The 25132-nt window shown below is 47.8% G+C and overlaps 2 protein-coding genes and 1 long non-coding RNA gene across 9 annotated transcripts in view; 2 read left to right on the top strand and 1 right to left on the bottom strand.

Annotated features, from left to right (window-relative positions):
* Nucleotides 1-1461, top strand: part of SEPTIN4 (septin 4) — a 33831-nt gene extending 32370 nt beyond the window's left edge. For all 3 annotated transcript variants that reach the window (XM_064271300.1, XM_064271299.1, XM_003414594.4), the window contains 2 exons: nucleotides 90-189; nucleotides 456-1461. In XM_064271300.1, the coding sequence (XP_064127370.1) occupies nucleotides 90-189; nucleotides 456-515 (160 nt within the window). In that variant the 3' untranslated portion in view covers nucleotides 516-1461. The remainder of the gene's footprint in view (nucleotides 1-89; nucleotides 190-455) is intronic.
* Nucleotides 1-1637, bottom strand: part of LOC111751770 (uncharacterized) — a 32189-nt gene extending 30552 nt beyond the window's left edge. The window contains exon 1 of the long non-coding RNA XR_002786844.2: nucleotides 1527-1637. This is a non-coding gene — a long non-coding RNA (uncharacterized LOC111751770). The remainder of the gene's footprint in view (nucleotides 1-1526) is intronic.
* A 600-nt stretch (nucleotides 1638-2237) lies between these two features.
* On the top strand, nucleotides 2238-25132 carry MTMR4 (myotubularin related protein 4). 5 transcript variants are annotated; one of them, XM_023553549.2, is made up of 19 exons: nucleotides 2238-2311; nucleotides 3764-3802; nucleotides 7734-7823; nucleotides 8157-8273; nucleotides 8992-9074; nucleotides 10953-11113; nucleotides 11230-11326; nucleotides 11529-11642; nucleotides 12482-12678; nucleotides 12885-13013; nucleotides 13625-13736; nucleotides 14221-14416; nucleotides 14662-14847; nucleotides 14927-15097; nucleotides 15248-15402; nucleotides 19285-20686; nucleotides 22133-22243; nucleotides 22491-22579; nucleotides 22789-25131. In XM_023553549.2, exons 2-19 carry the CDS (start codon nucleotides 3800-3802, stop codon nucleotides 22964-22966), a joined length of 3591 nt encoding a protein of 1196 aa, XP_023409317.1. In that variant the 5' UTR covers nucleotides 2238-2311; nucleotides 3764-3799; the 3' UTR covers nucleotides 22967-25131. The 5 variants fall into 5 exon arrangements, with proteins under 5 accessions (XP_023409317.1, XP_023409316.1, XP_064127368.1 ...); XM_023553548.2 differs by lacking the exon at nucleotides 2238-2311 and adding an exon at nucleotides 2499-2586; XM_064271298.1 differs by lacking the exon at nucleotides 2238-2311 and adding an exon at nucleotides 2618-2876.

The raw sequence follows: 25132 nt of genomic DNA, 5'->3' as shown, positions 1-25132 counted from the left end.
TCCCTTGTTCTTCTATAGGCCCTGAACTCAATCTAAGCAGGTGCTGTGATCCCCCTAGCCTTACCAACCTGCTTTCCCCTTCCCCTCAGCAAACTGACTCGAGAGAGTGGTACTGACTTCCCCATCCCTGCTGGCCCACTAGGGACAGATCCAGAAACTGAGAAGCTGATACGAGAGAAAGATGAGGAGGTGAGAACAGGATGAAGTGGTAGGAGCTGATAGTCTGGGAGGTCCCCTACTTGATCATCAACCTCAACATCGCCTGGTTTGGGGATAAAAAAATGCTTGGCTCTGGTGCATATTTGGGTCCTGGGTTGGTGGATGGTTCAGCCCACGGTATCCATCACACTTCAGGGCTACCAAGGCCCTGATTCAAAGGATTAGAGCTGAAGGGCACTCCCGAACACTATGGGACTCCCCAAAAAGCCCGACTTTGATGCATGTACCTATTCCAGCTGCGGCGGATGCAGGAGATGCTACACAAAATCCAAAGACAGATGAAGGAGACCTATTAGCTGGCTTTCAGCCCTGGATGTTTAAATCTCCTCCTCTTTCTCCTGCCCATGCCGGACCTTCCCAGCACCAGCTCTGCTCAGGCCCCTGCAGCTACTGCCACTTCGCCTTACATCCCTGCTGCCTCCCCAGAGACTCAGAGGAAATAAAGTTTAACAAATCTATAGGTGGCTTCTGGTGTCCCTTTCTGTATCTTTATCACCTCCTGGAGACCAAAAAGATCTTAGGACTCAGTTTTGAAAGTCTGCTGGAGGAAGGTGCTAGTTTCTGGATTTTATTAGGGAAGGGAGAAAGGGGAAAACTTTGCCATCACTGCTTAGAATCCAGCCTATCTCCTCCATCTTAATGGCCATCCATCCTTCCTCTGGTGAGCCCCTGGGTGATGCAAACGGTAAAGTGCCCAACTACTAGCCTAAAAGTTGGTAGTTCCAACCCACCCAGAGGCACCCAGAAGACAGGCCTGCTTCGAAAAGGTCACAGCCTTGAAAACCCTATAGAGCACAGTTTTACTCCACAACACATGGGGTTGCCATGAGTCAGAATCAACTCCCGGGCAACTAACAACCACCTTCCTCTAGCCTGAGACTCTTTCCACATACAGTAACTTCAATTCTGTAGCAGCCCCTTGGTTTTGGATATGATGTCTCCCTTTGGGAAAACACAGGGTAATAACTGCATGCAGCCTCCTGACTTCCTATTTCTTCTGATTTTGGGAAAGGGACATGTGGAATTAAGCCTTGGATAGAATATTCAACAACCCCTGAAGCCCCTGTAATCACCAAACACTATAGTGAGTGCTGGGAATGAGTTAAGTACAATCATTGTCCTGGAAGAGGTCTGTAACAAATATTTATTAAATATCTACTTGGTTGCAGGCATTGTTCTAGACCCTGGAGTTAAAGCAGTGAACACAGGCAAGGTTCCTGTTTTCGTGGATCTGACTGTAGTGAAAGTTTCCATGCTCTATAAGCACACTTTAGCCCGGCGCCTCGTATTACAGCCCTCAGGCTCACCTCAGAGCTGAGACTATACTATACTCATTTCAGAGTGTACGATTCCGCTGGAAATCTGAGTCCACGTCTCCATTTCGGTCGCGTTGGTGATATCCCGGGGCCACGGCGACCTCCAGCGGTCACCCTCCGCCCTACTGTCTCCACGGAGGAGAGAGGAAGGGAGGAGCCACGCGCTGGCCTTGGAAGAGTCCTGTCTCTCTCTTCCTTTTACAGACGAGAATGCCGCAGCTAGCTAGTCGCAGTCGCAGGCCAGGTTTCCTAACTCTCAGGCGACAGATCTTTACCCGTGATTGGCGGCACTATGCAGATCATGAAGGACGCCGTGGTCGGTTCCCCGCTGCAAAGTGAGGGTTGGTCGAGTCCGTCTTGACGCAGGAGAGGGGGAATCCCAGGGCCGCCAGTCGTGAAAGACCGAGAGGAGCCTCAGGCCCTGCCCTCCTCCCTTTCCTAGCTTGAGCGGTCGTTTTCTCCAGGTTTAGCTTTGGGGCCGGATGACCGCAGCGAAACCAAAACGGGAACGGATAAACTCAGCTGTCACCAAGGATCTAATCTGAGAAGCGCCTCCAGGGCAGGGGCATCACCGGAAGTGGCTGTGAAAGGTTTGCACCCTTAGAAGGCCCCGCCTCTAATTGCGATGCCAATAGGCGACAGGCCTCCCCCACTTCCGGCCCCAGCAGCCTTAGCTGGTAGCCCCCTTTACTACTTCCCCATTGGCTGTCGCAAGGACGCGCTGTGATTTCCCATTGGTTGCGTCTCCTCTCCAGCGCCGCGCCTCCTCCTTCCAGGTAGTGTCTCGTCCTTCGGCACCCGAAAAGCTAAGGGCTGGGAGGGCGTCTGCCCGACTTGACCAATGAGCGACGTGAAGAGTGAGGGCGGCGGCTGCGCGGTGGGGGCGGGGCGGGACTTGGTGTGGCTATTGGCCAGGGCGCGCACAGGCCAGAGACATGATTGGTTAGAGAGAGGGGCACCGTGGTGGGGTCGGGGCTGCGCGGCCTCAGCAGCAGCGGGAGACGGAAGTGGTGAGAGCGCGGCCTCGGAGGGTCGGGCGGACGCCGCCTGGGTGAGTCACCGTTCCCCGTGCACTGCCAGCCTGGAAACCGCAAAGACCGCGTCTAACCCGGCCCCGCCCCGGCCCCCACTGGCTTTCCGGAGCCCGCCCTCTGTCATTCGGGGCTCCGCCTTAGAGTTTTTAGGCTCCACCCCTAGAACCTGGGCACTTGGGCTCCCCTGCCAGCCTGGCCCGCCCCCCGGGGCCAGATCCTTTAGGTGTGGGAACCCTCGGCCTCCCAGGCCTGGTCCTTGTCCCTCCTTCCTTGCATCCGTCTCCCCGAGGCTGCGTGTCAGTAGGCGGTGAGGTAGCACCTCTGGCTTGCTTCTTGCGAGGAAGGGTGGGCTGGGGAAGAAGGACCTGTGATCAGGGAGGAGGGCAGGGCTACAGATGGAAGCTTTTACCCCTAGTCTCCCGCGGTGCTTTGCTACACTGCTCCTGAGCTCGGGTAGCAGGCATGAAGGAAAGTTCAGTGAAACCTGGGCCTGGCTCCCTAAATGGGCCTAGGAACTTAGGCCCATTTGACAGATGCTGACTCTGAGGCCTGTATTGCCTTCATTGGCTAAATGGGTGGTGTCCCAATAGCCTCCACCGCACTTGGTGTTAGATACACCCAGCAGGACCTGTCCAGCCCTGCTGCCCTCTGATAGCAGGTTGCAGTCCCCTCCCTCTTGTCCTTTGCTCTGGACTCTGTCCCCAGGAAACAGGTCAGGTGGTGCTACTCCCAGACTCAGAGACTGGCAGAGCATTCCTGTCGATTCATGCCCCAGGCAGGGGTCCCCAACCAGGGCCACAAGTGAGTGCTGGTTGGGCAGCTGCTGTCTCTTCAGACTTGGCAGTTTTTTTTTTTTTTTTTGCTTTCCCACAAAGAATAGGGTTTGGAGTGTTTTACTTCCCTTTCCGGGTCTGGAAATCAGGACTCAAGTTCGGCCGAATGATCTTGGATAACACTCATTCTTACTACACGACTTTGTGGCTGACTTCATGCCTTGCAGGATCACTTGTTGCTTTCTCTCCTTGGAGCTTCCATTGCCTCTGTCAGCATGGTAACTTGTGGAGAGGCTGGATTCTCTGTGAAGCAGGAGAATATGAGCTGGAGAGCAGCTCAGGGCTAGATGTGTGGCATTTGTTGGTTCCATGGTAATCTTAACGGTGCTCTTTACTCTTATAATCCCCTGTCTCCTTACAGTGAGAAGGAGGCAGCCAGGACCCTCACCACGGTAGAATGGTGAGTACTCCCTCTTTCTTCAGACCATATTGTTTTGTGTAATCCTTGTGTCTTTGCCTGGTAAAGCTGTCCCAACCCTCCTGGGCCTTGAATTCCAGGCCATTGTATTCAGCTCCTAAACAGGTTCATTGGCCGTATAGATAAATTAGGGCTTCTTTAAATTGCAAAACATCAGCCAGTATACTGTACTGGAGCAGGAAACTTCTAGAAGTCTTTTTCTGCATGAGCTATGCTATGGCTTCTCCATTCTACCTACACACCACTGACTCTCTTAGCCCTTCCTAATGGCCTTCCTCTTGCTTTTCTTGGGTCCCTGGTAGAATCTCTGTGTCCTGGTCTGAAAGGCCAGAACAAGGTCCTTGTACTTTCTGGTGGGCCCCTCAAATACTGTTGGTGCTGTTTCAGGAATAACTGCATCAAAACTCTGGGGGCTTTCCAGCTTAAGTCACTGTGCAGGCCACAGCTGATGGGCTATTTAGCAGGATACTCCCTCAGGGTACCAGAATTTCACTAGGGGTGTTTATAATGATCCCACATATTTTCCATAAACTGTAACCACCGTCTCTTACCCATCACCCCAAGTTCAGGAATGAGAAGGGAGTGAAGAGCTGCAAGCCCTAGGCCAAACCAGGCAGCTCTTCAGTTTCTGTCAGGTATCCCCTGCGCTTAGGGATAGGTTAAGGAATATGGTTAGTGAAAGCGCTTCCTCCTCTTCCCCCTTCTTTTCCTTTCATAGATATGTGGGTGTGTGGTATCTGCAGTATTGGCGTTAGGTCTCTTCTTAGTAAGTCTGCTGGTCCTCCCTCCCACCAACTGACATCCCCTCTCCTTTTTCTCTTCTGTGATACACTGAAAAGAGCAGTCAGCCCAGTCTGTTTCCTGGCACTGCTACTTAAATACCTTAGGGAAATTGCAGACTTTCTCTCTAAGCCTGAAATGTCTCACTGGTAAAACGGCTTACTGTTACTCCTTGGAGGGCTGAAAGGTTTTAGTGAGGTCGTGTTTGAAAAGCACTAGGCTCATAAAAAAACCAAAAACCAAACCTGTTGCTATCAAGTCGATTCTGACTTATAGCGACCTTAGAGGACAGACTAGAACTGCCCCATAGGGCTTCCAAGGAGTGCCTGGTGGATTTGAACTGCTGACCTTTTGGTTAGCAGCGGTAGCTCTTAACTACTATGCCACCAGGGTTTCCACATGGCTCATAATAGATGCTTAGTAAAATGTCAATTTCTTTCATTCCTCCCCCCCATCCAAAAAGCAAAACAGATACCCTGGTTTCTGAAAGTTACCAGGCACAGGAATGAGTTTGGGGTCTCAGCCAGCTCTTTTCTGTGACCCTCAGTACAATTCTGAGCTCCTTAATCACTGCTACTTATTCCTTGGCCTTCTACTCCACTTCTCCCACTCCCATCCCTGGATTTCAAATTTTATTCTTGTATAGCTTCTGTGGTATTCTGTTCATTTCCTGAACAGGTTCGTTAGCCCTATAGATAAATTAGGCCTTCTTTAAATTGCAAAACATCAACCAGCATACTGCACTGGAGCAGGAAACTTCTTCAGTTTCTCAAGCTGTTCTCTTCTCAGGCTAAGAAATTCCTTCTCCTCCAAGGACTTTCTTACCCAGAGGTCGAGGATGGGAAAGAAGAATAGGATTTGAAGGAGTAGAGTTGGGCCAGGGCCTTGGAATTAAAAACTCCGAGGCTTTTTCTCTTTCAAGAGCATGGAGTGACAACCTGGCACCATGTGTCCATTCTAAGGGGCTAAATGGAGGGAAGGCGAAAGGTGGGTGGGATTTAGAGAGGTTAGGCGATTGCAGGACGCTGATGGACGGGAGTATGGGGGGTGGTGTTTTACTTGAGGCTGGAAAGTATAAGGGGTAGAGGTAGGCCAGCTCCTCAAGAGTAGGTGTTAGGGGAACTCAGAGAAGGGGAGGGTGTGATGACGAATGTTGTGAGAAGGGCGTGGTGTAGCGCACCTGGGAAAATGGGAAATGAAAAGACGTGGGCTGGCTACCTGCTCCCTCCTGTACCGTCTGCGGGCGGTCCCGCAGCCCTGACTTCAGAAAGCCTCTAAAGGTCCCAGAGGGATCCCCTCCCACGCGGCTAAGGGGCTTTGGGGAGGGAGGAACCTGGGGCTATAGGCGGGGTCCGCGCGGAGCCGCCCCGCCCCTGCCTCCGCCTTCCCCGCGCGGTCCCGGGCCCCCGCTCGTCTCCCTCCTCTCTTCTGCGCTCGTGCCGGAGGGCGGAGCTGGGCCCGCTCCATTGTGGAGAGCAGGGGAGAGGCGCGCGGGAGCCGCGCCGAGGCCCCGCTGCCCGCGCGCTCTCTTCCTGCCGCCGCGGCTGCACCTGGCGGGCCCCGCAGCCGGGATGCAGTGGGCGCCCGGGGTTGGCGGGCAGCGCAGTGGCTCCGGGGACATGTGCGCTGGCCCAGACCGCCCGCGACCATGAGCCTGACCGCCCGCGTCTCCTGCTCCATGCTCAGCTGTTTCGTAAGTGCTGGCCCCGCCTGCGGGGGCCCGAGGTCCCCGTCGCTTGCTGCACCCGCCGTTACTCCCAGGGCCAGCCCTTGGGATTCCAAATTCCAGCCCATCCCCCTTCCCAAGGCTCCTGGCCCGGCCCCCAATGTTTGGGGGCAGGGGAGGGAGGTTAACCCTTTTCTTTCTTGCACTTGCTTTAATCTTTTGGTGCCGAGAATTGTCGAAACCAGGGGATGGAGATTCTGTGGCCCATCTCGGCCCGCAGCTACTGCCCTTGACTGCAGATCTCAGGCCCCGCCCTGCAGGGGTACATCTCTTTACCTCCGCTTCTCCATCTTGATCCCACCCACTGCACTGCATCCTTGCTTGGGGTGTGGGATATGGCTAGTAGGCTGTCTGGGATTTTAGGGGTCTGGTCAGGGAGCATTGGTTGTCTGGGAGCTGTGTCCCTGGGCTCAGTCCCCTCCCTCTTCCACCACTCCTTGCCTCACCTGACACGCCAGTCTTTTCTCCTTGACTGTCCCCCAGACAGCCTCTCTTTTTCACCATCTTCCCTGCCTCTGCAGGGCTCCGTTCCTCCGCATCATTCCACTCCTCCCCTCCTCCCCTCTGGCTAATACTCCTTCCCAGCTTCCCCCCATCTGTCCTCCCTAATCCCCCCCTCCCCTCCACCGTGTCTGCCAGGCCTCCTCTCTCTCCCCTGGCTGTCCTTGGGTCTCTTGGTTCCTCCTAGGTGGATCTCTTCTTCTCTCCCTGGTGGTTGGGAGGGGAGTGACTTCTGTCTGTGGGTGTTCCTAAGGAATTCCCTTCAGATCAGCAGGCGGGGCAGGTTGCTCTGCAGGTAGTGGGGGCTTGTTAGCAGTGTGTGCCTAACAGGAAGATAAGCCCAGCTCCAAAACACACCCTCTTTCTGCAACACCTTTGAAAGCATCTGTCAAGGCCCTCTAGAGGCACAGGGCTGAATCCCCCCCATCACCCACTCCTCTTTGTCTCCTTCACCCACCAGATTGAAGGAAGCTTCTGTGGCCTTAGATGCCTGATTTCCCTCCTGTCTCTATAACCGTCTGCCGTGCCTGGCTTTTTTCCCCTCAGGACAGCACTTTCCCATTCCACTTGCAGTATTTTCTCTTTTCCTTGGTATTCTCTCCTCCATTTTGGAAATTTTGGTTCTGTAGTAGAGTCCTTTAAGGAGTGCAGATTCCCAGTTCCTCTTTAGCCCTCACTCTTCTCTTAGGCTTAATAGGCTTGAGTACTTCCTCCATTTCACCCACTCCTCAACCAAGCTGGGTCTCTTTTTCTTTCTCTTGTGATCAGAGCCTTTAGAAGTGTATTTGGTGTGTGTTTATTGTGTGTGTGTATGGGGGAGAGGGTATATTGGTTGCAGGGGAGCAGAACAAAAGTCTGATGAGCCAAGTGGAGCCTGGCAACTTAGGGCTGTGGCCTTTCTCACAGGGTGAGGAGGGGCCCCCCAGCCTGGAGTACATCCAAGCCAAGGATCTGTTCCCTCCCAAGGAACTAGTGAAGGAGGAGGAAAATCTGCAGGTAAGGAGTTGGGGTCCCAAGCTGGGTGGGGCTCCCTGCCCAGTTAAAAAACACCCTCTCCTCTCTGCAAAAAAATCTCAGAGGGGATCTAGCGCCAGGAGCACTGGCTTCCTGCTCCCTGGTTTCTGCAGGGAGGGGATTCTGTCTGTATGTATGCCTTTGGCCCCAGGGAAGGAAAGGCAGCTTTCCTGTACAGCTGTTGCCTGGTGCTGTTACCATGGCGAGGACTCTCCTCTCCTGTGTTGGCCCAGCTTCTCCAGAGGGGATCCCCCAGAGCAGGGCTGGGGAGGGGTGACTCACTTCTGGACTGAAAATTCCTCTGCCCCTTGGCAGGTGCCCTTCACAGTGCTACAGGGTGAGGGAGTGGAGTTCCTGGGCCGGGCAGCTGATGCCCTCATTGCCATCTCCAACTATCGGCTACATATCAAGTTCAAGGACTCTGTCATCAACGTGAGTCCCTGCCTTGTTGCCCCACACCCAAGCCAGAATCCCTGCGAGGTTCAAGGTGGAAGTACTCCAAGGCTCTGTCTGATCTTGTCTTCAAAACAGTTGGTCACAGACCTTTTCTCGATCACGGACCTCCTGTTTTCCTTCCTCGTTCTACTAGCCATAGATCTGTCTCTCTCACTTCCCTTCCTTTCTTCCCTCTTTCCCTTACTGTGTCGCTGGCCCTTCCAAGGGGTACAATTGTACTGTTAGAAACATGCAGGCTTTGGAGTCAAGCAGACTTGGACTGTTTTCCTGCACGACCATTTACCAGATGTGTCATCTCTGTCAAGTTACTTGAGACTTAATTTTCTCCTTAATATGGGAGTAAGAACACTTACCTTGCGGGATTGTCATGATTATTAATTGGGGTACATACGTGGAGGACCCAGCACAGTTACCAGGGACTTAACAGGTCCTCAATAAATGTTGATGTCCTTCCTGCTGTTGATACATCAACCCCTGGGCAGGGGTGGGGATAGTGGGGCTAGTGGAGACCTGGGCAGGGGTAGGGGTAGTGAGGAGATAGTGGAGACCTGGGCAGGGGTGGGGGTGAGTGAAGTGGATAGTATAGACCTGGGCAGCGGTGGGAATGTGTGAGGGGATAGAGGAGACCTGGGCAGGGGTGGGGCCAGTGAGGGGATAGTGGAGACCTGAGCTTCAGCTTGCCCCTCCTCTAAAGGTCCCCCTCCGGATGATTGACAGTGTGGAGAGTCGTGATATGTTCCAGTTGCACATTGCCTGCAAGGACTCCAAAGTGGTGAGGTGAGAACAATAGAGTGTCACTAAGGTCCTCTGGCCCAACCCTTGTCCAGGTCTCTCTGCTGCCAGCGTTTCTCTGGAGCAAAATAGGGGGGAAAAAAGACTTTTTCCCCATTTGGAGGGATGGGTGAAAACCCTGTTCTGGACTGGGAGCTCAAGTTAACAACCCACTATGATTGACGTGAAGAAATGGGGATAATGCCTAGCTTATGCGGTCATCATAAAGATTCAATGAAATAATGTGTATGAAATTTCATAGGATGAGATCTGACAGAGAACACTCATTGTTGGTTGATTTGTTTTTTCATTTAGCATGTATTTGGTGAGTACCCTATTCTATGCCAGGCAGTGTTCTAAGTACTGGGGATATAGCAGGGAACAAATAGATAAAAAATGTTTTACCTCATGGAGCTTGTATTCCAGTGGGAAGATGCCAACTGTAAACAATAAATGAGTAAAATATGTTAAATGAGGGTAAGTATAAGGCGATAAATAAAGCAGGGAATGGGGATAAGGAGCGCTATGAAGGTGAGGGCGTAACTTTAAACAGAGTGTTCAGAGAAGGCCTCACTGAATAGGTGATGTTTGAGTCAAGACCTGAATAAAGTGACCACGTGAATATCTGGGGGAAGAGTGTGCCAGAGGGAACAGCAAGGGCAAAGGCCCTGAGGTAGGTGAGTGCCTCTGCTTGGCATATTGAAAGAATGGAAAGGAGTCTAGTGTGGCTGGACTGGAGTGCACATGAGTGAAGGTAGTGGAATATAAGATCTGAGAGGTGAGGGAGTGTCACACTGTACGTTCCTGCAGGCGATCATAATGACTGGTTCGTTCTTTGAGGGAAATGGGAAGCTACTGGAACATTTTGAGCTGATTAACGTCTTCATAGAATCACTCTGGTTGCTACTTTATTGAGAATAGACCAAAGGGAACAGGGGCAAAAGCAAAGGCAGAAGCTGGGAGACTAGTTAAGAAGCTACCGCGGTTACTCAGGTGTGAGATCATGATAGCCTGTCCAGGGTGGCAGAAGTCGAAATGATGAGAAGCAGTCAGATTATGTATGTATATTTTGAAGGTAATGCTGACAGGATTTGCTGACAGGTTGAATGTGAGAGAAAGAGGTGCCTGGGATGACTCCAAGGATTATTAAAAGATTGCCCCTTTTAGAGCCTAATGTGTGCTCAGCATAGTAGGCCTGTGAGGGAACCCATGTTGCCCTCCACCTCAAGGAGGTTAAAGTTTAGTTGCTGAAAGAAGACTTAATTTGTGGGCAATATCCCATGGGAAAACTTATTGTTGAATACTCCAAGCACATTAAGGATCAAGGGAGGAAGGAGTCTGTGGATTGGAAGCTGAGAGGGCTTCAAGGAAGAGCTGGGACTGGAACTGCCTCCAGAGTATTGGTAGGATGTGGCTAGGCAGAGAGAGACTTCACTTTATTAAACAGAAGAGAAAAACAAGGAGACAGGAAGAAGGTAGTGTGATGTGAGTGGGGACTTCCTGCAGAAGCAGAAGGTTTGTGCTAGGGAGTCATGGGAGATAACACTGAGTTGGTGGGGTATGGACAAGACGGGTTAGGTACGAGGGATGCAGGTACCCAGAGCCATGTGGTAGCATTTAGATTTGATGTGATCAATGGTAGTGCTCCATTAGAGGAAATAAGCATGTTTAAAGACAAGAGTTCCTGGGAAGAGAGTTGTCACAAGGGACAACTTTTCTTGGGTGTTGGCCACTCTCCCTGGTCTTCCCCCGGGGCCCATGCCTTGCCTCCTGCTTTGCAGCCTCCTCTCCCCACAGCCTTCCTATGCTGTGCTTCTGACCCTTATGGCCCCATAGCACACCCATCCCTTGCCTCACCCGGGCCTGTGGTTTCTTGCCCGGCAGGTGCCACTTCTCCACTTTCAAGCAGTGCCAAGAGTGGCTCTCGCGGCTAAGCCGGGCCACAGCAAGACCTGCCAAACCTGAGGACCTCTTTGCCTTTGCCTACCATGCCTGGTGCCTGGGGCTGACTGAGGAGGACCAGCATACCCACCTGTGTCAGCCAGGTGAGGCCAGGCTGTTTACTTTGGGAGAATTCTTATCTCCTGGTTCTCATCCTTTCTCCACCTCTGGACTTGGCCCTCTTAGAAGCTGACAGGCATGGATGGGGGATGTGTTGCAGGAGAACACATACGATGTCGGCAGGAGGCAGAGCTTGCGAGGATGGGCTTTGACCTGCAGAATGTCTGGAGAGTCTCTCACATCAACAGCAATTACAAGTGAGAGGGCAGGGGGCAGGGGACCAAACATCAAACTAAACCTAAACTTCTTCCACGTATGGATAAAGCATGGTGGCCCCAGCTTCTGAGTTTGTGAGAGTGAAGGGCTGCCTATCCTTCTTCCCCAAGAGCCATCCATGGGGGGGTCTTATCATCAGATATCTTAGACCCAGCTTGGTGACCCTGTCTGGTCTCTTCTCAGATTATGTCCCAGTTACCCTCAGAAGCTGCTGGTTCCCGTGTGGATCACAGATAAAGAGCTGGAGAACGTGGCTTCCTTCCGCTCCTGGAAGCGGATCCCTGTGGTTGTGTATAGGTGAGGCAGTGGGATGGGAAATAGGCCATTTCTTATGCAGTAAGCAGAGAATCGAAAGGCGAGGTTTGCAACAGCCTGGCTGACTGGGAAACTAACATTGTATGGGGAGTGGCTATGAAATAATTTTAAAACAAAAACCACTTCAGTGTTTTTCTCCTAAGGATGAGGCTTTTGGGGAGTTGATTCATTTTCTCTTTTTTTTTGAGGATGTGTGTGTGAGTGTATAGTATTGCTTTAAGATAGAGGTTGGTAAACTATGGCCCAGGGGCCAAATCTGGCCTGCAGCCTGCTTATGTACAGCCCGTGAGCTACAAAAGGTTTTTGTGTTTTTAAGGGGTTATAAAAACAAAACAAAGAAGAATATATGATAGAGATTGGATGTAACTGACAAAAGCTTACTGAAATCTTTAGTATCTGGTCCTAAAATTTACTATCAGGTTCTCTACTGCAAAGGTTTGCTGACCCCTGCACTAGAATATTGTAGCTAAAACAGTGAGACAGGTAGTAACTGTGAGGTTTGGAGTTGTTCATGCTTTTGGCTCAGGCCCTTTTCTCTTGGTGCATAGCTATAGCTGGAGCAGGTGCTCTGCAAATTTGATGAGTCAAGGTCACCTTGGGAATACGGAGCCCCTTTGAGAAAATGTACATGATAACACTTTCTTTCTAAACTATAAAGCTCTCTAGAGATATTAAGGGCTTTTGGTTGTTGTTCTCCTGGCCTGGATGGACTGGTGGCCCCTGCTGGCTCTAGAGGCCTTGGTGTGCCCCCTAAGGTCTCTACAGTAGGCCCCTTGGGGCTGTGAACGTCAGGGGCTTGAAGGTTTCCCCTGTTTCGTCAGGCACCTGCGCAACGGGGCCGCCATTGCCCGCTGCAGCCAGCCCGAGATCAGCTGGTGGGGCTGGCGTAATGCTGATGATGAATACCTGGTCACGTCCATTGCCAAAGCCTGTGCCCTGGACCCAGGGACTAGGGCCACTGGGAGCTCGTCCAACACCGGGAACAGTGATGCGAGTGAGGCGTGTGACACTGACTTTGGTAAGGTGTGGGTGGTGCTGGCCCCTGGGAGCAAACTTTAGTTTCCTTGGTTCCCAGGAGCATCCCTAGTGAGAGGAAGGGAAGAAGACCTGGGTCCCTGCCCTTTGGGAAGCTATGGAATGTGAAGGGTCCCTAGTCCTGAGAGGGAGTACCACAAGGCTGATGGAGCTGGCTGACCCAGGGCCTTCTCCCTGCTGTCTGTCTAGATTCCTCCCTGACTGCATGCTCTGGGGTGGAGAGCTCAGCGGCTCCCCAGAAGCTGCTGATCCTGGATGCTCGCTCCTACACAGCGGCAGTGGCCAACCGGGCCAAGGGTGGAGGTTGTGAATGCGAAGGTATTGCTGTCGTCTCAATGCATCTGTGCTCTGGGTGGCTTTAGTGAGGAGGGGGTGGGGGGCAGCTTTCATCATGGAAAGAGCCAAACAAACCAGGCTTGGTATCAGAACTCTCCCACTTACTAGCTATGACTATGCATTGATTGCTTAATCTGTTTAAGCTTTATTTTCTTGGTGTTTAAAATGGGTATAATACATACCTTCAAAATTGTTGGGATGATGAAAGATTTCATATATATATGCAAAATTACTGGTATAAATCAGCTACTATTTATTGAGAACTTATTATATGTTGTCATTATAAGTAGTACTGTTATTATTATCCATTATAGCTCTACTTTGTCCTATAGGATCACTGAGTCGGAAGCGACTTGATGGCAATGGGTTTGGGGTTTTTTTTTTTTGGTTATTAATATTATTACTTCTACTAGTATATGGTACTGGAGCATCCAGAGATAAAAGGGTTATTCAGATTTCAAGAGCCTATGTAGGTCCCACCTGGAGGTGTTCGGCCCTGCCAGGGAAGCTCTACCAACTGGTACCCATCTTGTCCTGAGTGCCTATTTTTGGGACTTGCTCTTAAGCTGCACTTTCCTTTCTTACATATACAGAGTACTATCCCAACTGTGAGGTTGTATTCATGGGTATGGCCAACATCCATGCCATCCGAAATAGCTTCCAGTACCTGCGGGCTGTGTGTAGCCAGATGCCAGATCCCAGCAAGTAAGTGTTCCCTGATCTCATTCCAGCCTCCCTCTGATGTCATCCCTTACCTTATGTTCTTGGAGGATGAGATGGGGAAATGAGAATTTTGGAGGTATGGGACCTGAAGGCTGGGCGGAGCTGGACGTAGTGGGCCAGCCCCAGCAACACTTCTTCCACTTCTCTGCAGTCACTTTGGCGCAATCACAGGACACTGGATTCCTTTTGTTTGGACCAGTTGTCCTGCTCAAAGAGCACAGAGACCTGGGAGAGAAAGTGGGTGAATGTGTATGCCCTCATGCCCCTCACCTGATTGCTTCCCAGATCCTCTCTCCATCCCGGGAGGCTCTTATCCACTCCAGGTCCTATCTTCCCTACTTCCTGCTAGGGTTCAGTCTCTTAGCCTCACTACGGGTTTGTTTGGTGTGACTGGCCATTGGGTGGTGGAGAGACTGTTGTAGCCTTAGCGCCCTTAGTGACGGACTTGATTTCTGCTTCTGCGTAGCTGGCTGTCGGCACTGGAGAGCACCAAATGGCTACAGCACTTGTCGGTGATGCTAAAGGCAGCTGTGCTGGTGGCTAATACAGTAGACCGGGAAGGCCGACCTGTGCTGGTGCACTGTTCAGATGGCTGGGACCGGACGCCACAGATTGTAGCCCTGGCCAAAATACTGCTGGACCCGTATTACAGGACATTGGAGGTATTGAGAGGGGTTGGCTGGGGATGAGCAGAGGGAATGATGGTGGTGGTGGGGTGGTGGCCCTCTGGCTCTCTGCCTTAGGGATCTTTCAGTAGAGGACATTGGTGGCTTTGAGCCTTCCTCTAGGTAAGGTCAGTCCTGTTCCTCTCTGTTACTGCTGGCTACCTGCTTTGGCAAGTCCCCTGGGGCATAGTACAGCAGCCTTTCCAGAGAGCCCCAAGGCTTGGTCTGTTTCTCCTTTGCAGGGCTTCCAAGTGTTAGTGGAGTCTGACTGGCTGGATTTTGGGCACAAGTTTGGAGATCGCTGTGGCCACCAGGAGAATGCAGAGGACCAAAATGAACAGTGTCCTGTGTTCCTCCAGTGGCTCGATTCTGTTCATCAGTTGCTCAAGCAGTTCCCCTGCCTGTTTGAGTTTAACGAAGCATTCCTGGTAAGTCCTAAAGCCTGTGACTATGGTGGTGGGGGATGTTGACCCCAGGCCCTGGGATGCAACAGTCCTGGCCTTCTAGGTAAAACTGGTTCAGCACACGTACTCCTGCCTCTATGGCACGTTCCTGGCCAACAACCCCTGTGAGCGAGAGAAGCGCAACATCTATAAGCGGACCTGCTCTGTGTGGGCTCTCCTGCGAGCTGGCAATAAGAACTTCCATAACTTCCTCTACACACCCAATTCAGACATGGTAAGTCGAGCCCTTATGCTGTAGGTGCTGCTTGGAAACCCAGGAAGGACAGGCTGAGTCAGTGGGGGAATTGTAAGGTCAATGTCAGTGCAGGGGAGTAAGAGGGACCAGGAACATCTCAGAAAAACCAGCACTGGCCTGCCTCCCCAGGTCCTGCATCCTGTGTGTCATGTTCGGGCCCTTCACCTCTGGACAGCTGTTTATCTGCCAGCTTCATCTCCATGCACACTTGGGGAGGAAAACATGGATCTTTACCTTTCCCCGGTGACTCAGAGCCAGGAGTTCTCTGGCCGTTCTCTAGACAGGTAAGAAAAGCCCTTCTAGGAGGGCAGTAACTGCTTCATATCTTGCATAAATGTTCTTCTCTTATCTTTTATGAGATATTTAAAAGCAACTTCCTAAGTCAGTTGAAGGAGAAACTTGGGCCAAATCTTGTAGCTAGTGTGGGGTGCATTCTGTGTTATTTTCAAGGTCCTCTCTTAAGATAAGATTGGTTACCTTCTTTCCTGGAGCTGCTTTCACGCTGTGTGACATACCCAAGCAGGGTAGAGGAGAACAAAACAGAAAAGACTGTATCAGGAAGGTTTGGGGGAATGGTCTTGATTTTTGTTCATTGATTGAAGCTTGCTATCTTAGTAGCAACCTTTACTATGGCCAGCATTAGCTTGCAGAAGAATCTGACTCTCAGGGTTCCCAGAAGGGGGATGGCCTTTACATTGCTCCCCCAGAAAGAGGCCAGAACTTAAAGAGAGGCATAAAAATTAAAATTATCTCCTGGCTGAACATGTACATGAAGATATTTTGGGGAGAGTGAGAAGGGAGTTGGTAAATTCTAAGTTGGTTAAAGAATGTTCCTTATTAAAAATAAAATGTTAGAAACAATATAATATAAATCTTATAAAACAGTATAGAAATAGAAAATGCAAGGCCTTCTTCCTTGATTCTAGTCCCCATAAGATGTCCACTGTTAACGCATGTCCTCCCAGATGTTTATCTCCACACAGATAAATATATCCACATGCTTATTTATAGAAACTTTTTTTTAAAACAAAAACAGAATCATCTTACATACTGTTCTGAATATTGTTTTTTTTTTTTTTACTTTGTATTATGCCTGTCATTCTATGACAGCATATTTAAACCTGTCCTAGTATTTTTTTGTGTGTGGCAAAATATATGTAACATAGAATTTTGCCGTTTTAGCTGTTTTTAAGTGTACAAGTCAGTGACATTAATTACATTCACAATGTTGTACAACCATCAACACCATCTATTTCCCAAGTTTTTATTACCCCATACAGAAACTCTCTTAAGCAATAACTCTCCCTCCTCCTGTCCCCCAAGACTAGTAACTTCTAATCTACTTTCTACCTCTATGTTTTTGCCTATTCTAGATATTTCATATAAATGGAATCATACAATATTTTTCCTTTTGTGTCTGGTTTATTTCACTTAGCATAGTGTTTTTAAGGTTCATTCGTCTGGTAACATGTATTAGAATTTCATTTTTTAAAAAATAGCTGAATAATATTTCATTGTGTGTATATACTAGACTTATCTGTCTCTCTGTTGATGGACCCTTGGATTGTTTCTACCTTTTGGCTGTTGTGATAACACTGCAGTGAACATTGGTGTACAAGTATGTTTGTGTCCCTACTTTCAGTTATTCAGGGTATATACCTAGGAGGGGAATTGCTGGGTCAACCCTTATTGTGTTTAATGACTATATACCAAAAAACAAAACCAAACTTGTTGCCTTTGAGTCAATTCCGACTCATAGCAACCCTATAGGACAGAGTAGAACTGCCCCATAGGGTTTCAAAGGAGCGCCTGGTGGATTCAAACTGCCAACATTTTGGTTAGCAGTGGTAGCTCTTAACCACTACACCACCAGGATTTACAATTCCAAAATAAAAGTGAATTATAATTTATATAACCAGTTTCATATTGGTCATTTAGGTGATTTTTTTTTTTTTTTGAATCATTACAGGGAACGTTTTAGTGAATATTATTTATATATACATCTTTGCATTTGTGCTAGTATTTCTGTCAGATAAATCCCTAGAAATAAAAATGCTGGTTCAAAGGATATGTACATTTTATATTTAGGTATTTGTTGTCTGAAGGTTTTTTAAAGTATAAACTTACACTATTGGCTAATGTTATAAAGAAAAAACTCAACACCCTAAATTATAGGTTTTAGGGTCTTTTAAGCTGGGTCCATTGTTAGGGGCATGTGGATAGGCTTCAAGAGTTCTATGACCCCCCCCCACCCCCAGCTTTGCATAGAATGCATAATTTGGGTAGAGGTTTCTATACTTATTTTCCAAGGAAAGGGGCCATAACTTTTATCAAAATCAATAAGGTCTGTGACCCAGTTATAATCATTGCCTTAAGTCAATATCTGACTTTTAAATTCAATAAATGTTTCTTTAATACCTACGTTTTTGCTTAGTCCTGCATTAGGCTTTGTGGGCTCTACCAAAGAAGTAAAAGATAATTGGCCCTGCTTTCAAGATACTTTTAAGCTGGAAGATAAGGCACAGAACAACCAAAGAACAATTCTAATTCAGAATCTTAAGCAAAGAAGAATGTGTGTAGTTCAGGAATAGTTAAAGGAATGAGAAATAAAAGGGTCATTTGGTGGATGTTTTACTGAGAGAAATTTTCATGAAATATCAAGGAGGAACCATGGCTTTTCTGTGTCCCTAGTACGTGGGTTAAAGTCTGGCACACAATAGGTGCTTCGATAAATGTTTAAATGGAAAATGAACAGAATAAAGGGAATTATGAGCTGGAGAACAAGGTTATTGAAGAAGGGTCCCAAAGAATTGGATACACGACAGGTAATAAAGAACCTGTATTTGGAGCTGGCAGGGGTTGGGAAGGGGCTGTTTAGGGGAATAAAAAGAAATGAATGTTGGCTGGTTCATCAAGAGCTTTAAACATTACACTGAGACGTTTATTTTGATTCAGTTGTCAAAAATAAGTCATTCTAGGAAGTCATTATGACCTGGTGACAGTGGGATTTTTGGAGAACTAATCAGTGAGTAGGGTGGGTTTTGGAAGCACAGAGACCAGCCAGGACAGTTGTAACAATTTAGACATAAGGGGAAGGGTCCCTGGAAAAGGGGAAAGATTAAATTCAAAGATGTGTGGAGATGCCATTAGTAGGCTACGGACCTGACTGAATGTTGGAGGGTAGGACTGAAGACAGGGATGGATCAAAGACAGGCTCCAAGTTTCGGAGCTTGGAAACCTGGTATTAGTACTGATGCACACTGAAAAGTTGAGAAGAGCCAGTTAGGAGAGAAAGAGGAGATATAGGCAGGTTGGGATTGAACTATTAGTTGACAGCCAGAGATGTGCTGTAGGCAACCCAAGATGGAGAATTGGATTTGGAAGAATAAGTGATATTAAATTTTTTAAGGAAATAGTTTCTCTAAAAGTGGACCTGACTTACCTTTGGTTCTAAAATGCCCTGTTCTTTGTCGATGGCACTGGGTTTTTTTTGTCCTCTTTAACCATTGAAATCTAACACGTTCTTCCAAGTCCCAGCGCAAATCCCAGCCCTCTGTGCAGCCTTCCCTGACCACCCTGCTGGATGAGCTCTCTTCTTATTCTAAACACCACTGGGGCATTATTGACTAAACCTTTGGTGCACCTTGGAATCAGCAGAGGAGGATGACAGGATGTTGATATTATTGAAACTGGGTGAAGGGTACATGGAAGTTCCTTATACTTTTCCCTCTACTTTTTTATGTTTGGAAGTTTCCATAATGAAAAACAACACACATAAAAATCAGCTGTGATACTTTTTAAAAACACAGATGCCTGGGCTTCACTCCTGGCCATTTTGACTTAGTAGATCTTGGATGGGTCTTGCTTACCTGTATTTCTAGAAAATCCATAGGCATTCCTGATGTATACCAAATATTGAACCTTGCCGTTTCACTTAATTCAACCATGGAAGTGATTGAGAGTACCCAGGCAGATTGTGTAGTGTGAGAACGGATAAAAGCTAAGGACAGAGTCCATATTTTGCACCTTTTAGACGTTCAACGACATGGATTATATGTAATTTTAAATGTGATTATTTCTTGTGAACTCTAGCTCTGGTACCCTGTTCCTTATACTGGAGGTGGCTCCTATTTCCTGACCTGGAGATGTTTTGTTTTTCATTTCAGATTGCCTAAAACCAGGTCCATGGATGATCTTCTTTCTGCCTGTGACACCAGCAGCCCCTTGACTCGCACATCCAGTGACCCTAACCTGAATAACCACTGTCAGGAGGTCAGAGGAGGCCTGGAGGCCTGGCACAGCAATCCCGAAGGATCAGAGACAACCTTTGTGGAATCTGGGGCAGGAGGTCCTCAGCCAACTGTAGGAGAAATAGGTCTTCCTCCCCCTCCATCCAGCAACCAGAAAGACTACTTGAGCAATAAGCCTTTCAAGAACCACAAAAGCTGTTCTCCAAGTTACAAACTGCTTAATACTGCAGTGCCACAGGAAGTGAAGAGCAACACCTCTGATCCTGAGATCAAAGTCCTGGAAGAGTCTAAGATACCAGCTCCAGACCCTCCTGCCCAGGATGAGCTGAGTAGGACTTTAGATGGCGTAGGGGAGGAGCCATGTGAACATTACCCAGAAAAAGATGCTGTTAGTGTACTTTCTAAGGTCATTTTCAGCAAGTGTGATGGAATTTGCAATTTTCCTGAGTCTTCCCAGAACTCTCTTACAGGCGCCCCCCAACAGATCCAGCTAGACTCCATGCTCGGTGTGCCCGCCGGTTGTGTTTCAGATCCCAGTCTGGACATCCTTGGCAGCCCACTGAGTGCTGCCTGCCAGATCCCTCCAGACTCAAGCCCTGGTTTCCTTAGCCAAAATCCCCCAGTGTCTGTGGCAAGTATCTCCCACCAGGAACATCCCAGTTCTGTGCCGAATTTGATTCATGGGGAGGAAGACGCTGGCAAAAGAGGGACTAGTAGGAATGGGCAGTTACCGGAAAATCCTCGCTTTGGAAAAATGCCTTTGGAATTGGTCCGCAAGACAATTTCTCAGAGCCAGATCAGTGAGTTCTCTTTTCTAGGGTCCAACTGGGACAGCTTCCAAGGTATGGTGACTTCATTCCCTAGTGGGGAGACTGCCCCTCGGCGGCTGCTTTCGTATGGCTGTTGTAGCAAGAAGTCAAGCAGCAAGCAGATGCGGGCAACGGGGTCCTGCTCTGGGGGCCAGTGGGCCCAGCGAGAAGGCATGAAGTCACCTGTCTGTTCTAGTCATTCCAGTGGACACTGTACTGGCCCAGGAGGAAAAAACCGGATGTGGTTGTCTGGTCACCCAAAGCAGGTCTCCAGTACAAAGCCTGTTCCACTGAGCTGCCCTTCTCCAGTGCCTCCTCTATACCTGGATGACGATGGACTCCCCTTTCCCACGGATGTGATCCAGCATAGATTACGACAAATTGAAGCAGGGTACAAGCAAGAGGTGGAACAGCTACGCCGACAGGTGCGTGAGCTTCAGATGAGGCTGGATATCCGTCACTGCTGTGCCCCTCCAGCAGAGCCCCCCATGGACTATGAGGATGATTTTGTAAGTATTCATTTACTGCTGTCCATCCATCCATCCATTCTATCCATCCAGCCTTCCATGCCATCAACATTCATTCATTGAGTGTCTATGGTGTGCCACTGAATTAGGTGTTTGGGCTATAGGATAAAAGACATATTCCCTGCCCACAGGGGGCTCACAGTCTAGTGGAAGATACAAACAGTTACAATGATGTTCTTAAGTGTTAGATGGAGGGTGGCCAAGTATTTTTAGGCTGCTGGGGCAACATTAGGGTGGGGTGAAAGGTCAGGAAAGACTTTCCTGAGAAGATAATGCTTGACCTAAGTGCTGGAGAATATGTGGTATTTAGCTAAGTGGCCAGTGAAAAGGAAATACCATTTGTGGAAGCGTGGAGTCCATAAGTACTGCAGTGGTATGGCTTGAACAAAGGGAAGTGCGTACGTATGTGTACACCCACATTTGTGCTGGGACCATTAGGAATGGATTGAGTAGTGTGTTGGGAGGTGATACGGGAGAAGTAGATAGAGATTGGAAGGGTCAACTATGAAGGGTCTTGAGTGGCGTTCTTGTTTAGATTTTACCCTCAGGCAGTAACATTTTGTTGCACAGAGTAACAGGATCAGATTTGTATTTTAAGAATATTACTCTAGCAATAGTGTGTCAAATGGGTGAAGCAGTTGAGGCTCAGGTTGGGATCCTGATTGGGACATTTTGGAATAATGTAGGTGAGGAGATGACGAGGACCATCTAGGCTTTGCTATGTTGTGAGGTCTCAGCCAGCACTGAGCCACCTTCTTCCCCGTGATATCTTGTTCTCTACATATCATTTCCTGTGAAGGCACCTTCATTTGCCTGCTGCCCACTTTTCTGCTGATAGACTGGGCAGGGATAACAACTTTTAAACTTCTCATCCAGGGTGATCATTTAGAAAAAGCGTTGGCAAACTTTTTCTGTAAAGGGCCAGATAGTCAATATTTTAGGCTTTGAGGACCACACAGTCAGTCTCTGTCACAACTATTCAGCTTTACTGTTTTAGGGCGAAAGCAGCTGTAGATGATATATAAATGAATGAGTGTAGCTGTATTCCAATAAAGCTTGATTTATAAAAATAGGCAGTGGGCCACATTTGGCCCACAGGTTGTAGTTTGCTGACCCGTAGTTTAAACTGCAACGAATGGGATATCCTTTCTACACAGTGGTATAGCATTTTGGTTAAAAGCATGGCTCTGAAGCCAGAATACTAGGTTCAGATTCCAGCTTTGCCACTTATCAGCTCTTAACCCTCTCTGTGCCTTAGTTTCATCATGTATAAAATGGGGATGATAACAATAGTATACATCATAAGATTGTTGTGAGGAATTAAATAAGTTCACGCATGTAATGCACTTAGAAGAGTACCTGACACATAGTAAACAATAAATGATAGTGATGATGAAGATGATGTTGACATCTCTGTTTTTTCTTTAGACGTGTTTGAAGGAGTCAGATGGCAGTGACACAGAGGATTTTGGCTCTGATCACAGTGAAGACTGCCTTTCAGAAGCAAGCTGGGAACCTGTTGATAAGAAAGAAACTGAGGTATGTCCAGGCAAATATGTGGTGGGTACTGTCCTTGTGCAGGCCAGTGAGTGACTGTACTTCTCAGAAATGAGTGATGTGCTGTCAACTGAGCTCTCCCACAGATGAATGTCTTCTGTGTAGTCAAGTGGTGACCAGCTACAGAGACAGGCCTTGTTATTTTCTCCTGGGATGCTTTCCTTGTTACAACGTTACTCTTCCACTCCGTTGACAAGGACCTGGAATTTTTCCTTGTGCTTTCTGTCAGGTGACTCGCTGGGTTCCAGACCATATGGCATCACATTGCTATAACTGTGACTGTGAATTCTGGTTGGCCAAACGAAGACACCACTGCAGGTAACAAGGTGTTTTGTGTGATTCAGTATCACTCAAAGCAGTGCAGTACATTTACATATATACTTCTGAATTAGTCTGAAAATAGAGATATCTTTATAGGAAATATTCTTGTTTTCTCTCCATTTACTCATGTAAGGCCTTTCAGACTATCATTTATTCTTAGTATATTGGCATTTCTGATGAACTCTTCCCTCTTTGTGCTTTGGCAGAAATTGTGGGAATGTATTTTGTGCTGGATGCTGCCACCTGAAGCTGCCCATTCCTGATCAACAACTCTATGACCCAGTTCTCGTCTGTAACTCATGTTACGAACACATCCAAGTATCTCGTGCCAGGGAACTCATGAGCCAACATCTGAAGAAACCCATTGCTACCGCTTCCAGCTGAATGCCAGAGGAGATGACCTGTCCAATTTTAGCAGGTTTGAAGGGAGGATCTGCTTCAGGTGTAGTTTTGAAGGTTCCTTGGTGTGGCTCATGAAATTACAGAGCTCAAAGATGCCGTCTTGAGAAATCCTCCTTGGTACTATGAGACTGGAGCAGAGGAATTCCAACTTGGCAGGAGGTCTTCTACTGAGACCCTTACCTTGGGGTAATGGTCCTGATCCAGACTCGGAGTATGGAAGCTTAACATTGAGTTGGTGACTCCAGCTTCCTTCTCCTGGGGCTCACAAGATGATGATTTCATAGATAATTCCTGGTGCAAAGTGTCCCAAACAGCAATAGAAAGGCATATGTATAACCAAACTCCAAGTGACAACCAGACCCATCTCTCCTCCACCTTGAGAAAAGCAGATTATAGTATACAAGATAGGAATTGCTATCCTATTTGAGATGAACTATACCCCGCACCTCTGTGCTCTGTGTCTGTGCATGAAGGCTCAGTCTTTAGAGGCACTCCCTGTAGTTGCATTAGTTCTGTCTTTCTGTGGAGTTTGGTTTAAAGACTGGTTCAGTGAGTAGAGGTTTTGGTGTATTTTTCACTTGGGTCATTGGACAGCATCAGTGAATATTCAGTTGAGGGGGACAATTCTAGGGAGTAAGACATTTTTGGTAGCAGAGGAAAACTCTGCTGATGTCCAATCCTGGCGGGAATCAGTTATTTTGAGTTGTGAAGGCTGTGGTCTCTTACTCAGTGGCAGCTCTTGAGGTATGTACTGTGAAGAATGAGGAAAGGGGAAAAGCAAAAATGATCCTTCTGAAGTATCTGCTGAGTTGTCCTCTACCCTTTGCGCCAGACTTTCCTAGTTGTCCTGGTGCTAACACAGGAGCTACACCTTGATCCTCTCCTGGCATGAAAATAAAACTTATTTTGGTTTTGTTTTATCACCCACTTTTCCCATGTTGTCTTTCCCTTGGCTGCTGCCTCCTCTGGGTCACACTGCTTCTTATCCTGAACACTTGACACCTTGAGGGTAGAATTTAGTGTTTGTTTTTTTACCTCCTGGAATATGCTGTTTGGTATGTGAGGGTTTCAGTACAAATGCTGCTGTCTATTTCTGTGCACTTAACAATGGAACCCAAACAGAAGAGAATAAAGCATTGATACCAAAATTGGGAGAGAAAATGTGTCCATTTGGGCCAAACATTATTATTATTTTTTTTTCATCTTAATGTGTACCGGTGGCACTTAACCAAAAGATACAGTGATATAGCCATGTACTGTGGTTGGGACAGATACAGTCTCCTTGGCCTGTAATGAAACCATTAGGAATTCCTTTATACATTTTCTTTTATTTGTTGGTGTATAAAAAGTAAATCACATTTAGGCTTACCCTGTTTTAAAACTATGGTAGTCCTCTAACTGCTACTTTCTTGTTCCTTTCTAGAAAGAAAAAAAAATTATTCCTTTGAAAATAACTAGGATCTGCATTTAGAGCAAGAATTGATATTTGTCCTGACCTTTTTCTTTAGTCCTACAGAGAAGCATCTGTGCTTCTTTTATACTTGCCATGGATGTTACCTAAAAAGTTTTGGCGTATTTAGGTCAGCCTAGCAGAACTTTTTTTCGTTTAGATGGAGTTGAATAATGGAGATTTTGTGTCTGGGAAATTCCTGAGATCAGTGAAAAAGTAACAAACTATTCCTTGTCTCTGATACATAAAATTCGTCTAAGCACTCTCTCAATCATTCAAATTTAACTGCCAGTCCTGAGCGGCTTTTTAATTAACTTGACTTTCATTGGACTTCACTCTGCCCATTTTCAGGGGGAGTAAGATGGGTAACATTTGGGGAGACTGTATCTGTCTACTTTGCCTGGCTGTTTTAAGGGACTATCCCATCAGTGAACAAACTGCATGGCCTTGGAGAGAGACTCTGGGCTTTCTGCTCAGATGTTTTCATCAAATACTCCTTTCAGAGCTCTTGTGGGTGTAAGTGACATGATGTGGCCAAAAATCCAAACTGTGCAGTTGCGTTGTGACAAACATGCAATGTGCTGTAAAAACTCAATACAATTTAAATAAAATCTCTATATTAGTGCTGCTTTGTTGGGTCTTTTAATTCATTGTAATTTCTTAGAAAAAAAATACTCGTTTTTCCTTTGACCATGAGA

This window comes from Loxodonta africana, chromosome 18 (genome assembly GCF_030014295.1).
Source record: "Loxodonta africana isolate mLoxAfr1 chromosome 18, mLoxAfr1.hap2, whole genome shotgun sequence".
Lineage (NCBI taxonomy): Eukaryota > Metazoa > Chordata > Mammalia > Proboscidea > Elephantidae > Loxodonta > Loxodonta africana.
The sequence above is the reverse complement of the archived record's forward strand: the minus strand, read 5'-3'. Positions and strand labels throughout refer to the sequence as shown.